The sequence below is a fragment of the Alligator mississippiensis genome, chromosome 9 (genome assembly GCF_030867095.1).
Source record: "Alligator mississippiensis isolate rAllMis1 chromosome 9, rAllMis1, whole genome shotgun sequence".
NCBI lineage: Eukaryota > Metazoa > Chordata > Crocodylia > Alligatoridae > Alligator > Alligator mississippiensis.
In genome coordinates this window covers 35,104,403-35,118,469 of record NC_081832.1, presented here as the reverse complement: position 1 = coordinate 35,118,469, position 14,067 = coordinate 35,104,403, and the positions used below count along the sequence as shown (strand labels likewise).

Below are 14,067 nucleotides of genomic sequence, written 5' to 3'. Positions count from 1 at the left end.
CATAGGAAATTAGGGTTGGAAGGGACCTCAGCAAGCCATCTAGTCCAGGGGTGGGTAAAATATGGCCTGTGGGCCAGATTTGGCCCGTGAATTCTATCCGGCCCACGGGGCCCCTAAAAAATTTAGAAAATTAATATTCAGCTGCCCTTGGTTCCTGTCAAAAATGACAGGAACCAAGGGCAGTAGGATCCAGGGGAAGCCTGGCGGATTCCCACAACAGCAGGGCCCCCATAGCCTGGGACCATGTGGTTGCCCCGTGCTGAAACCTCAGGTAAGGGGGAAGAGCAGGGGAGGACTTGGGCAGGGAAGGGGCCCGGATAAAAGCTGAGCATGGGCAGGGGGAAAGCAGCCCCTTGCCCACCCCACGGCCAGTGCCCTGCACTGCAGCCACTTGCAGCCCATATGGGGCTTTCTGGAGCAGGCACAGGCAGCCCCAGGTGAGCTGCGAGTGGCTGTGGCACAGAATTCCGGCCATGGGGCTGGTGAGGGGCCGTTTTCCCCCCACCTGCGGTCAGCACCAGCTTCTTCCCTGCTGGCGAGCAGGGGTTTGGTGCTGTGCGCTGCCCCCTGCCTGTACCGTGGGGCTGGGGGGCACTGCGAGTGAGCAGGTGCAGGAGCCAGTGGGAGCATGGTGCCTGCACCGGTGCCCCAGGGCCAGTGCCAATAGGGCCCAGAGCAGGGTGGTAGGAACACAGGGTCCCAGCTGGCAGGGGTTCTATGGAGCTGGGCCAGCTCCCCCTTCTCCCTGCTGGTGCAGCCCAGCCTGGCTCCATGGACCCCTGTCAGTCTGTGCCCCGCTTTGGGCCCCACTGGTGCTGGCCCTGGGACATTGGTCCCAAGACACTGGGACATTGGTCCCAAGATGGTGACCAGGGGGCGGGGCTCCTGTCAAGGGGTAGGGCTACCCATGTGACCCTTGAGAGCCTGCCAAAACTGGGTAGGCGGCCCTCTGTCTGAAATAATTGCCCGCCTCTGACCTAGTCCAACCCCCTGCTCAAAGCAGAACCATCCCCAACTATATTATCTCAGCCAATGCTTTGTCTAGCTGGATCTTAAAAACCTCCAAGGACAGAGATTTCACAAACTCTCAGGGTAACCTATTCCATTGCTTTACTACCCTCCTTATGAGAGAGTTTTTCCTAATATCTAACCTAAACTTCCCTTGCTGCAACTTGAGACTATTGCTCCTTGTTCTGTCATCTGCCACCACTGAGAACTGTCTATCTCCATCCTCTTTGGAACCACTCTTCAAGTAGTTGAAGACTTCTATTAAATCTCTTTAGGTGAGGCTAGCAGATGGATGCCTCCATTCCCTTCAGAAAGGAACCTCCAAACACACTTCTTTTTGGCGGCAGTGGTTTCAATCCTTCCAACCTTGGGGGATGCCTGGGCTGTCAGGCATCTCCACCAACAGAACATGCTCCTCCTCTGTTCTCCAGGCAAACTCATGCAGATGGAGATTTTTGCTTTCTGTCAGAGGTCACAAATTTCCATCTTCCTTGGACTCCATGCCCTCTTCCTTCTCTAGCAGTGCCTTTGGCAGTCCTTCCTCCATAGTCCTTATGGCAGAGGATGATTTGGAGCCTTGCCACTTCCTCCTGTTGTTCTCTTGACTACTCCCTGAGAGGCACCACCAGGAGGTATAGAGCTCACTTTGTAGGCACGCCACCAGCTGGTTATCATTGGAAGGAGCCTGCAAGCCATAGTCTGCACTTCACCAAACTAGAAACTGGGCAGAAGCCATGACTGACCAGTACTGTCTGGACGGGACAAGCAGAGGCAAGCAGAGAAAAGAGCTGTCAGTGGCAGTGGCTCTGGCATTGCAACATCCTCCAGCCATTTCCCTGGGTCTCTTAATCCTCTTTCCCTTCCTGCCCCTTTTCCAAGCAGATCTTCCTTAGCAAACATGCCTGTAAACTGGCCTGTTCACTGCTCCTTGGTCCCCAAAGGTTCTCTTTTCCCCGCTTCCCCTCACCAAGCTTACAGTGAAGGAAGGTGAGAGAGAGTTTCCAGGCAAATTACCTAGTAGACCTCCCCTCACCCAGGACTCTAGTTAAGCAAGGGGCTTAAGTATTAGTCTAACTCCTGAGTTTTAGCTACTTACACTAAGTATATGTAGGTTAGTTACTCAATTAAAAGACAAGGCTTACCTTAAGGAAGGGGTGGGCAAAATAAAGCTCATGGGCTGGATCTGGCCCACTGAGGGATTTTGTCTGGCCCTCTTAGCCAGTTACCATGGAGACCCCTGGATCGTGGGGCAGTGACCATATGGGGCCAGGACAGAGCCCCAGGTCTGTGGGCAGGGATGCAGACCAGTGGATCATGGCTCTGCCCTGGGTTCCAGCCCTACTGCCCCATAACCCCACCTTGTGATCTTGGCCTCATCTGCCTGTCCTACTTCAAAACACCAATCCCCACTCACCCGGGACCCCATCCCACATAGGGAGTTTTGGTGAGCTGTTGTGCAGGGGTGGGGGAGGATGCTGAGACAGCCCACAACAGCTCAGCAACACTTCCTGCATGCAGGCAGCAGATCACATTTCTGCCCCGGCTCTCATCTGTGCTGTCACTGCCACAAGATCCAAGCCTCTGAACAGCTCCCCGCCCAGCTGTGTGTCCTGCCAGTGCTGCTGGAGCTGGTGTCCATGGAAAGCCTGGCCCTGCATTATCATGGCCCTGCTGTTGCAGGAGCGTCCATGGAAACCAGCTGCAGCGAAGCGGTCAGGGACTACTGGGAAATTAAGTCCGCTGCTGGCCCAGTCCAGCTTGCTGGTCAAATTTTGCCTGCCCCTGGTTTAGCTCCATCTTTTTTGGAACCACCCACCAGGAAGTTGAAGGCTGCAAGGCTGCTGTTAAATTCCCTCAGTCTTCTCTTCTGCAGATTAAATAAGCCCAGTTCCCTAAACCTCTCCTCAGAAGTCTTATGCACCAGCCCCCTAACCAACAACTTGTGGCTGCTATTCCTTGTTATTCCGGGGGGGCGCTAGGGGAAACAAGGTCTCCCCTAAACCCTTCTGGTCTGCCCTAGTGAGTTTATAGATGGTCACCAGGTCCCCCCTCAGCCTTCTCTTATGAAGGCTGAACAGGTTCAGGTCCCGTAGCCTCTCATTGTAGGGTCTGCCCTGCTGTCCCCGGATCATGCGGGTGGCCCTCCTCTGGACCCTCTCAATGTTGTCCACATCCCTCTTGAAGTGGGGTCCCTGAGATTGATTACTATTGTTTGAACCCAGTGATACAGCCAGTTTTCTATCCACCTTAGAGCCCATTCATTCAACCCATACTTCCTTAGCTTGCTTTGGAGAATGTTGTGGGAGACCATATCAAAAGCTTTGCTATATCACATCTGGTGCTCTCCTTGTATCCACAGAGGTAGTCATCTGACCATAGAAGGCAATTGGGTTGGTCAGGCATGACTTGCCCTTGGTGAATCCATGCTGACTGTTCTTAATCACCTTTTTCTCCTCCAGGTGCTCAGAAATAGATTCCTTGAAGACCTGCTCCATGATTTTTCCAGAGACTGAGGTGAGGCTGACCAGTGTGTAGTTCCCTGGATCCTCATTTTCCCTTTCTTAAAGATGGGCCCTATATTTGCCCTTTTCCAATCATCCAAGACCTCTCCCAATTGCCACAAGTTTTCAAAGATAATGGCTGGCGACTCTGCAGTCACATTAGCCAACCCCCCAGCACACTTGCATGCGTGTCTGGTCCTATGGTCCTATACATGCCCAGCTTTTCTAAATAGTCCCTAACCTGTTCTTTCACCACTGTTGGCTGTTCACCTTCTCCCCGAACTATGTTGCCAGGTGCAGTAGTCTAGGAGCTGACCTTGCCTGTGAAGACTGAGGTGGAAAAGACATTGAGTAGTTCAGCCTTTTCTGCATCATCTGTCACTAGGTTGCCTTGCCCATTTAGTAAGGGACCCACACTTTCCCTCTTTCTCTTGAATTCATTCAGACCCATAAATAGCTCTTTGAGTCTCTCTGTTATCTCATGTATCAGCTTGTTTCCATCCTTACCCAACTAATCTTTATTAGGTGTCTGGTTGCAGCTTAATTTTTTTGTGAAGACAGGCAATGTAGCTGTTGCTAAGAGTTACCCCTGGCTATTTAATAGTGGACCCACAGCTTCCTTAGCCTTTCTTTTTGGCTAACATAGAACCTCTTCTTGTTGTCTTTAACTTCCCTCACCAGGTGCAGCTCATTCTTCATCTTTGATTTGCCCTGGCAGGCTCTTGCTATTTCCTGGTATGCTTCCTTTCCAAGAAGCCCCAGCATTCAGTATTTCCATCCCAGTGGCTACCCAAAACTGCAGCAGGCATCATGGTTTCTGTAACCCTGCCAGGATGGGGTCTGCCTACAGCTGCTGCTTGCTCTCCGGCTTCCTCAGCAGGGAAGTGATTGGATTCCAAAGCAAGCTTCTTACATGAGAATGAGGCAGCAGACAGTTGGGATCCCGTGGGGATAACAAAGGTGTGGGAAATGCAGGTGTTAAGAAGCCCAGCCCGGAGATTAGCCCAGCTGGAATATGAGAGAGCAGCCTGGAGAGCACAATAGTTCAGAGAGCAGCTCAAGTTTCACCCTGTGACTATTTCAGTTCAGTGTAGGACACGTGGAAGGAGGGTTGGCAGAGAGAATTGTGAGGGAAAAGTATGTACCTAGGAAGAATTATACTGTTTTGGGGCAAGAGAAATTGGTATGCAGGATGGTGAGCCCTCCTGCATACCAAGAAGGAGGAAGGGGTAGCCCTCATTTTGTTTGTGGATGGGAGAGGGAGAGAAGAGAGAGAGAAGTGCAGGTGTGATTGTGGGGGTGGGGGTTGCGGAAAGTAAACTGTCAGAATACGTGGCAGGTTGATCAGGGGAGGGTGGAGGAATCTGGGCTTTATGCTTTTTCATGGCAATCCTTAGTGGTGTGGGTGAGCCCAGGGGAAGGGCAAATTTCAGTGGTATGTGCATGTATATAGCAAGGGGGAGCAGGAAGAAGGCATGTGTACGTGAGCAAGTGGCACTGAAGTTGTGTGACTGAATACATTAGGGGTATGATTTTGACCTTTATTAGAACATGCAAACACACATGTATAAAGGGATTCTGTCACTTGTCTCATCCCAAAGGAAGTAAATTGCTAGCATGAGGACTGAATGACGTGCTCAAAAGAGGTTTTAATTATTACTAGAATATAAGAGTTGGATCTGAGCACTGTGGGAGTGGGGGCTGTATACAAACTACCTGTATGGGCTGTTCCTAAATGCCAGACAGGACTCTCCACTTGGCACTGAAGTCATAGGGAGGCCCTCACTCTCCCACCCTGATCCCACATGCCCCTGTATCTGCTCATTCAGATACAGTGAGCATTTGGTTCAGTGGGATATCAGTTTCCTTCACTGGACAATTTCAAGAGGATGGATAGACCTTTATTAGGACCATTATATCCTATATCTGTGCAGAGGATTGAACTAGTTGACCTTTGAAATCCCTCCCAATATCACAGTTGTATGATTCTAAAAATTGTCTGGGCAACCCTTCAACCACATGCCATTAGGATATTCAGCATCATGTGTGTGATAAGCAGGGATCTGGGTTTTCTGTTTCCTGCCAAAACTGTGGATTTTCTCCTTTAGAGGAAAAGAACCCAGATTTTTCCCCTTTGAAGTGGGAAGCTGTGGGTTTCCCCTTGCAGGCTGGTGAAGTTCCAACGTGCAACGTGCTGCTTTGGGGCTGGGGGGAGCAGGGGGAGAGCAATGGGAGGCAGGGCCAGGGAGGTAAAGGGAAAAAAAATCTGGGGCTGCAGGGCAGGGGGTGTCATGTGTATATGCACACGCACATGTAAGTGGCCAGAATATAGCCAGAGAGGGCAGCTGCGTGCAGGTATATCTTTTGGGGAGGAAGGAAAGAGTTGGAGTGCCATGGCTTGGGAATCATTCCTGCACCATTGGGGCTAGAGGCCAAGCTCTGGTGAGCCTGAACCAGTCCTGCACCATCAGGGCCCCCCTTAATGGCATAGGGGCAGTCTGGGCAAGCCAGAGCTTGGTGCATGGCCCTGATGGTGCAGGGCCAGTCTGGGTCATCAGGGGCCAAGCTCTGGTGAGTCCAGACCACCCTTGCACCATCAGGGTAGGGGCCAAGCTCCAGAAAGCACTCCCCCGGCTCCATGTCCCCCCACCCCCTGCCCCATATACCCACCTGTAGATCATGGACCAGGACAGGGGGGGGTGCAGGTCACACTGGCAGGGCTGCGGGGAGCAGGTCCTGCCATCCTCTGGCCCCAGTGGGAGGATTAATGCAGTTTTAATGAAGGCTGAACCAGTCACCTCAATCTGACTGGTGGGTTATCTGGCAACTCCCATTTAACCAATAACCCCGCTCTAACCAGTGGCACAAGTCTAACTGGTGACCCCAGTGATTTTTTTGCAGCTTGGTTCCCATCATAGTTCAGGACAGGGCAAATGATCTTTCAGTTCCAGTCAAAACACTAGTTCAAACCAGATTTTAGGTTCTGGTTCAATTCTAGTTCAACTCTCATTTAGAGCAGGGGGAAGTGGAACAAACATCCAGAGAAGCTGTGAACTCTTCAGCACTGGAGGTATTCATGAAGAGGTTGGTCAGGGATGTGCCTATGTTCTGGCTGAGGCTCAGCCCTGGAGGGGGCCTGGCTACAGGGTCTTTCCCCTCCAGCTCAGGGTCAGACTTACGTTGCATTGGGGTCAGGAATTAATTTTCCCCTGGTCAGATTGATACAGATACAGACTGGGGGGTGGGGGATTGCCTTCTTCTGTAGTGGGGAATGGCCTCTGCCTGAGATCTTGCAGCAGCTGGTGAGGGGCCAAACCCTGAATGTAATGTCAGCTGGTACCTGGCAGTCCTGTATTGCTCCCAAGCCCCCGCCTCCATGTTCCAAGACTCTGGTAAGGCTTGCCGCAATTTTCTGTAGTGTGGACAAGGGCTGCAGGTCAAGAGTAAGGGACACTGGCAGGACTGGTGGGGGCTGTAGTTCAGGAGTGAGGGGCACCAACATATCAGGACTGCTCAGTGGGGGGAGGGGGGCAGCTGGACCCATGTCCTGGTGAGCAAAGGGGGCAGGGGGAGCTCTGATTTTCCATGATAAAAAAACTCAGATCAAATGCCAAAATTTCACTTTAATCATGAAAAAACATGGATTTGGGGGTTTTCAATCAGAGAATTTTGGATTTTTAATAGAGAAAACTGGGAACCCTGGTGATCAGCCATCAAAACCAACAGAGAATTTGGGGGGTAAAACAGCAGCATGAAACAGAATGGCTAGTTTTCTAAATAAAAAAGTAACTCCGTGAAAGGAGGGGGCCCTGACCACCACTGTCTACAAAATACTCAACAATAAGCTCTGCACTTATACGGAAGGCTAAAGAGAATTTCAAACACAGCAAGCCTCTATTGCACTACAGTTACAGCTGAGCAGCACTTTGTTTAAATATACTGCCAGCTCTGCTTCAGTAGCTTTGTTACAAATACTGCAGTGGCTCCTCCGTAACTACTGGAATCACAAACAAGATGTGCAGATAGTATTGTAATATATGCAGTGTGTAATGTAATGCATTGTGTGCACTGAAAATGTGATATGAGTGTGTGACAGACAGGGAGCAACCTTGTGGAATCCTGCTGACTGACCATGGACTACAAATCCCAGAGGCACCTGGAAGCAGGAAGAGGCAGTGATGAGAAACCCTGAAGAACCCTGCTGCTAGACTGAAGACCTTGGGAGCAGGAGGAAGAGGAGGCCATCTCTGAGCCCTGGCTGGCTACATGCCAGGGAGCTATGGTGCCAGCTGTGAGATAGACTGAAGGAGACGGAATCTTCTGCACAGCATAGATGAGCCACAGACTGACTACACACAATCCCTAACCTATAGAGCTACACAGAGCAACTCTGCACTAAAGGCTGGATCTTGGGGACACTTCTGGAGGTGGGTAGGGGACCGTATGTGTTGAATGCATGTACCCCAGCGGTACTGACCACTACCTGTTTACTAGTCCTCTAAGTGTATGTTGTTATACTCTGGATGCCTATCTACTTGTATTTGTCCCTCCCTGTTGGCCTGTGACCCTAACCCCTAGGACACTCAATACAAAGTACAGGCAGTCCTTGACTTAAGACGTTTCAAATTACAATGGACAGCACTTACAACGTTTAGAAATTGACACTGTTTTGACTTTGACGTCAGTTTTGACTTTACAATGCTTGATCTGACTTGTTTGCTGGTGTCGTGTCACGTTCACTGCATTGCCCATCTCCCTGGACATCTGTCCAAACTTCTTTGCATACTTTAAGAAAGCAGACAAGACTCCCGAGAAGACTCCAGCCAAGAGCCCTTCAAAAAGTCCAGCAAAGTCACCTTAAACAAGTCCTTCCAAATCAGTATGATCGCAATTTACAATATAAATCCATTAATGTAGCTATATTACTCATCTATAATTGATTGAGTACAAAATTCTGGGTTATTTTTGGTGAAAATAGGGTATCAGGCCTTGGTTCAGGAACCAATCCCCCATGTACAACGTTGTTCCTATGGGAAAATTGGTTCTGAGTTATGACGTTTCAACTTAAGACATAGTTTTCAGGAACCAATTGTGTCATAAGTCTGAGGACTGCCTGTAAATTCCTCATTGGCTGTAGTGATTGTGCCTGACACTGCAGGGGTTTATTACACTATGTCTGTCTGGTTTGGGGAGGTCTAGATTTGCATTTCTAGTTCTCCTTTAACAAATCCAGTCTACAGCCACCCTGTTTAACAAATGCTCACACCTACTGCCCTACCTTGCCTGCATGCTCAGTAGTGTTACATTGTTTTAATTTGGTGCACACTGGAAAAGATGGATCTGGAGTAGCAGGGGAGAGGCCTTACCATTTAAAGAAGTGAAAACACTTACACTACCAGTATATTTTTGTGGAATGAGATTGATCCTACATCTCCATCTCTTTTAAAAATTCCCTCTCCAGGACCACAGGATTCATCCACAAAGGTGGTGTATGTGTGTATATATATTTGTTCATCTGCAACTTTCCAAAACACTAATTCTTCTACAGCTGTACTCTCCAAAATGCATTAGGAACTGGCACGAGGACCTTAGTAATAAATGCAGTTATATGACTGGTTTCCTATGCCACATACACTATCACCCTGCTCTTATCAGCGTCTTGTTCATGTCCGGAAACAAAACTGGTTCCTTCAGAATCAAGTGAGAGTGGGCCAAAATCTGGCACAAATGCAGAACTGATTTTGTATATCAAAATCAAGGATGAAATAAAACTGACTTAAGAGGGGCAATGTTGTAGGGTTTGCCCTTCAACTCAGACTGGACATCCCTAAAAAAAGTGGAAGACAAGCAGACAGTAACCACACAGATTCCTCATCAAGCACTATTTTAATGTATTTGTCATTAGGCATATTTTCACATGACAGGAAATCAACAAGGGGATGAATTCCATTCCCTTGGCTTAAAGTCTTCAAGCTTCAAACTGTTCTTCCCCAGTCAACAAAGGAAGCTGGTGGATGCAGGTGACCCTGGTTGATCAGTGATGATGCTCTAGGGCAGGAATAGCCCTAGGTTATCATCAGTGGAAGAAGTCCACTGGAAGAAGTTCTCTGTTGGTTGCAAACTGCCTGACACAGGAAGAGCAATTTGACTGAGCAGGCTTAGAATGGGTGGGGGAAGGTATGAGATTTGGGATCAAGGAGAGAATTTGCAACCGTCTTTAGAGTCTTGGCTGTGCCACACATTTGCTGAATGGAGGCCAGTAAGGCTGAGACCAAGTACAGGACAAGGGTAGTGCTCCTGTCTTTGAGAGGCCTGGTTTATATTATATACAGGATTTCAGTGGTTTGACTCCAGGGAGGGATTTGATGCTAGTTTAGTTAACTCAAGACAATTTGTGTATGGATAGTTTTAAAGCAGTTTAAACTTCATTTGTTTCTGTTCAACTTGTGTAAGAAAATGAACAGGCATAGGCTAAACCCATAGGAATCAACTTTGACCTGATTAGTGCATCCTGGGGTCTGTATCCTGTTTTTAAACTGATTTAGTTTAAAACTGCTGCTGTAATTTGTGTTTTAAAGGATAGGCCAAAGGGTGCTGGTGAAAGAACACTTCTAGGAGCTGTGCCATAGCATCAGAACTTTCAAGAGAACAGAGGACTGGGGCAGACCAGATAGCTGAGTGCCAGCTTCAGCATGGATTGGGGTGGGGTATAATAAAGCTAGGTCACAGGTGGACAAGAGCAGTTGGTCAGGTTTGGGGCTTGGATGGATAACAGCAAAGAACACGTTTCTGGGAGTAGACAGGGAAGCATGAAGCCAATAAGGGAGTGTAGAGCACACAAAGAAACTCCATTTTAGAAGCAGCTATATTTATAGATCATTTCTATTCCAATAGAGAATTTTTTTCCTAACTGCTCTCCCTCTCTACACAATGTCTCCACCTCTTTCCATTTCTATCATTATACTTGCTCTGCACTGCCCTGCTCCTCTGTACTTCTGCCAGAGCTGAGGCACTGCAGAAGGGCAATGTTATTCTCTTTATACACCTTACATAAAGGAGGGGATTTTTTCCTGACAATCTCCCGAGATTAGAGCCAAGAGTGTTTCTCAAGGTGACAGGAATCTAGTGTATTCATCTTGTGTTCCGGAGCAGGCCTTCATCTCAGGTTTCTTATGGTGGCTGCACCACAACTGCCTGTGCTCCAGGAGTGGGACAGAGTTAGACCAGGACGATCTGCTTGAGAGGCTTGAGGCTTTGGGGCAGTTTGCTCATGGACCAAAAGGCTGGGGCTGGAGGAGACTGTTCTTATCCTTGGATAAGGTGCTAGGCAGTTGGTTCCAGAGGCTGCATGGACGATACACACAAGATGTTAGGAAAACCTCAAGCTTCACAGGAGTGCTCCCCCTATTCAAATGTTCCAGGAACTGACAAATGAGCACTGAGTACACAGAGATTGAGGGGAGAGAAACCCTTCCCCTGTAATAATACCTGCAGCAATGGATGCTCTTCTTTCCAAAGCGCAGGGTCTCACCACTCATGGCAACCTGACCCAGAGTGCTGGCAGTGGGAACTCTCCCACTCCTCCCCATGCACCTCTACACGTCCCTTCTCTGAGGCATCCCAGGCTTATGGTACCTGCATACTGTTGCTCTAGGGCTTGCACTCTCCCCCAAGCAAGCCTGTTTCCTGCAGCAGCTGATTGCTGGTAATTATTCACTGCTTCTGCCAAGTTCTTTTGGACTCCAAGGCCCTCTTCATAGCAAACACCAACATGGTACCTGCTTTGGGAATCCTAAATGTAATAGACACATAGTAGTCAGCCCAGCAAGGACAGAGTATAAGAATACATGTATAGGAAAAGGCAGCCTTTGTAACAGTGTAGAGCCCAAACCTTGAAGCTCTGCTAGACTTACAGATGTTCTACTGTCCAACCTGGTCTGCCTAGACTAGTCCCCCATCAATAAGTTACATTTCTAAGCATCTCCTGAGAAATATCTTCACTGTAGACCATCTCCCTTTCCTTCCTCATCTTCCCCCCCCCCCCCGGACTTGTAGGATTTCTGGGACTCCAACATAGATACAAACCAAACTCCTGGCCTGGCAATCAAATAGCATAATGAAATGCTTAAGAACTAAGAAAGCGCTAAAAAACAAAGGTCAGAGCTAAGGAAACATGTGTGGTCCCAACTATAACTCATGGTGAACCAACCAAAGTGTGCTCCTCTCATAGAACAGAATCATGGAAGTCCTGGAAAGCTGCAGTGAATACCTACTGGGAGGTTGCTCTTCCTCATCAGCAAAAAGCTCTCTTTTGGCCAACCATACATCACCGTTTTCTAAAAGTCTGTCACACAAGTTCCTACTCCAAACTAAATAAATGGTCCATAGGGAACGAGCAATCCAAATTTCTCAGACAGTGACCACTGAAAGTTAACTGGAAAGATATAGGCTTCACTACAAGTGTCTCATTAAAATGCAGGTATCTAAATATGGAATGGCTTTATATGCAGCATTAGACATCTCATGGGGGAAAAAGGGGGCCTAGAGATGGGTTAAAAAAAACAAAACAAAACGAAAAGCAGGAGCATAGCCCTGAAAAGGCCTCTCTAGAAAAGGGAGGCTGAATAAGACTCTGGGGAGAGGTTCAAGGGCTAATGTGGCACACATACAAAAGAATTAATGGATTGGGGAAAGGTCACTTGTGCACTCTGATTTACAAAGACTGACAGGCATTGGACTATAGAGGTCCCCTCCAGCCCTACTTCTCTATGATTCTATCATTAAACCTGATATATTGAATATTTTAGAAAAGTAATTAGCCTATGGAATTCTTTATCAATATCTAAAAAGGGCTTAGTGTGTGTCTGTCCGTAATGCTTTTGGCCAACTGCGCATGCACCGCCAAGAGGGTGGGTAGCGATTGGCTGCACAGGCCAAAGTTTGCACCACTGCTGAGGAAGTTTGTGGCGGTGGCGAACATGCCCCGGCCACCTGAGCTGCAGAGCTTCCCCCGTCTGAGGGCAAAGCAGGGTGGGGAATCTTGGTGCAGGTGCACCCCTGCTGTCCCCCAGAACAGCCAGCAAGGAGGGGGAGGCAGTGGGCAGGGAAGAGAGGCAGGCGGTTGTGGAGTGGATGGGGTGAATTTAGAAATTCATCCTGTGTTTCTGAAGTTTTTCAGTGCCCCTCCTTTCCTTCATGCCACTGCAGCTCACCTTCCTATTTGGAGAGAATCTCATTTTCCTGACAGTCTACAGTCCTGGTTCCTGACCAATGAGCCCTGCTGCAGAGATGAATGAATGATGGAGAATACAAGACCACAGCAGGTATAACATCGTGTTCATGGGAAAAGAAGCACATACCCCATTCTTGGCTGCCAGCCACAGATACTTCAGAGCCTTCTGCTTTGCAGGAAACATCCCCTTCATGTAGAGTACCCCAAGGTAGGCCTGTGCCTGCAGCAAGCCACACACACAAATCACTCAGGATAGTTGGCTCGCAATTTTTCATAAGCATTACAATCAGGATGCTTAGTACTTGGCTCCCTGTCAGAGAATCAAGCCATGATGTCCTGTGGACTTTACAACAACACTGAGGAAGGAAACATCCTCCTTTCTGTACAGCTTCCTGGGAAGGGAATACATTATTCCTAAGGAATGAGGGATTGTCCTCTATCTTGGCAAAGAAGAGTAAGCCTTGAATATATGTAAAGAAAATGTCTTTGGGAAAACATGATTTGAGCTTAACCATTGTACTTGAGCAATAAAATCATTGTAAAAACCAAGGTTACTTTCCCATACTGGTACACAGTCTTTGGTACAGTGCAAAAAATGTACTAGGCCTGTTGCCAAAAGCCTTAGTTGACAGGAACCTACCAGAGTAGCTGTACTGCCATGACTACTACTTAGGCAGAGAGCTCTCCTTGTTGCACCAACACCCCACATTCTCAGAAATATTGTCCCTAGGGACTAGGCACGTGCATGATAAATAACCTGGCAACCAAGTCCCTAGCTAGATCACTTATATCTCGAGCCCCAAATGCCTCTTACTTTCTGCCACTGAATGCCCATCTTGGAATAGCTACAGACTAGCAGGGGAAAAGATGGAGGAGCACAGATCCACAAGTAATCCTGATGGACAAGTTATCAGATTAAGTGATGGTTCATTCTTCAAACATGGTCTGCAGTGATCTGCACTCTAGCTTACAGCAGGACTGCAGAGATGCAAGGATAAAGATTTTCAATTGCAGATTGATTTTCCCAAACCAAAGGTCTGATGTAAAGACTGAGACCCGTGGCAGACATTACACTTAAAACATGATTAAGTAGATAATCACATCTTTAGTAACCAGGTGCAACAGAGCAGGACCAAGGGGTCCAGACAGACGAAGCCAAAGTAGGCTCACTGCTGTGAGCTGGATGGAGAGTGCCAGGTGTGGCCATGATGCCTCTGGAGTCCCCTCTGGCCAAAGAGAGATAGCCCTGTCTAGCCTATCTCCCCTAGACTTTTCTGCCACGCCTGGATGCTATTATCTTTCTTTCTTTCTTTTTTTTTTTTAAAC

The 14,067-nt window shown here is 48.3% G+C and overlaps 1 protein-coding gene across 11 annotated transcripts in view; it reads right to left on the bottom strand.

Moving 5' to 3' along the window:
* DELE1 (DAP3 binding cell death enhancer 1) overlaps positions 1–14,067 on the bottom strand; it is a 71,436-nt gene that overhangs the window by 23,765 nt on the left and 33,604 nt on the right. For 4 of the 11 annotated variants that reach the window (XM_019500681.1, XM_019500682.1, XM_014608904.3 and 1 more), the window contains 3 exons: positions 12,869–12,961; positions 11,145–11,301; positions 9,377–10,853 (listed from right to left, as the gene is read on the bottom strand). The exons of 1 other annotated variant lie outside the window; for it this stretch is intronic. In XM_019500681.1, the coding sequence (XP_019356226.1) occupies positions 10,666–10,853; positions 11,145–11,301; positions 12,869–12,961 (438 nt within the window). In that variant the 3' untranslated portion in view covers positions 9,377–10,665. Of the gene's footprint in view, positions 1–9,376; positions 10,854–11,144; positions 11,302–12,868; positions 12,962–14,067 lie in introns of those variants that run through there. 6 more of the 11 variants (XM_059733273.1, XM_059733274.1, XM_059733276.1 and 3 more) reach the window with 3 other exon arrangements.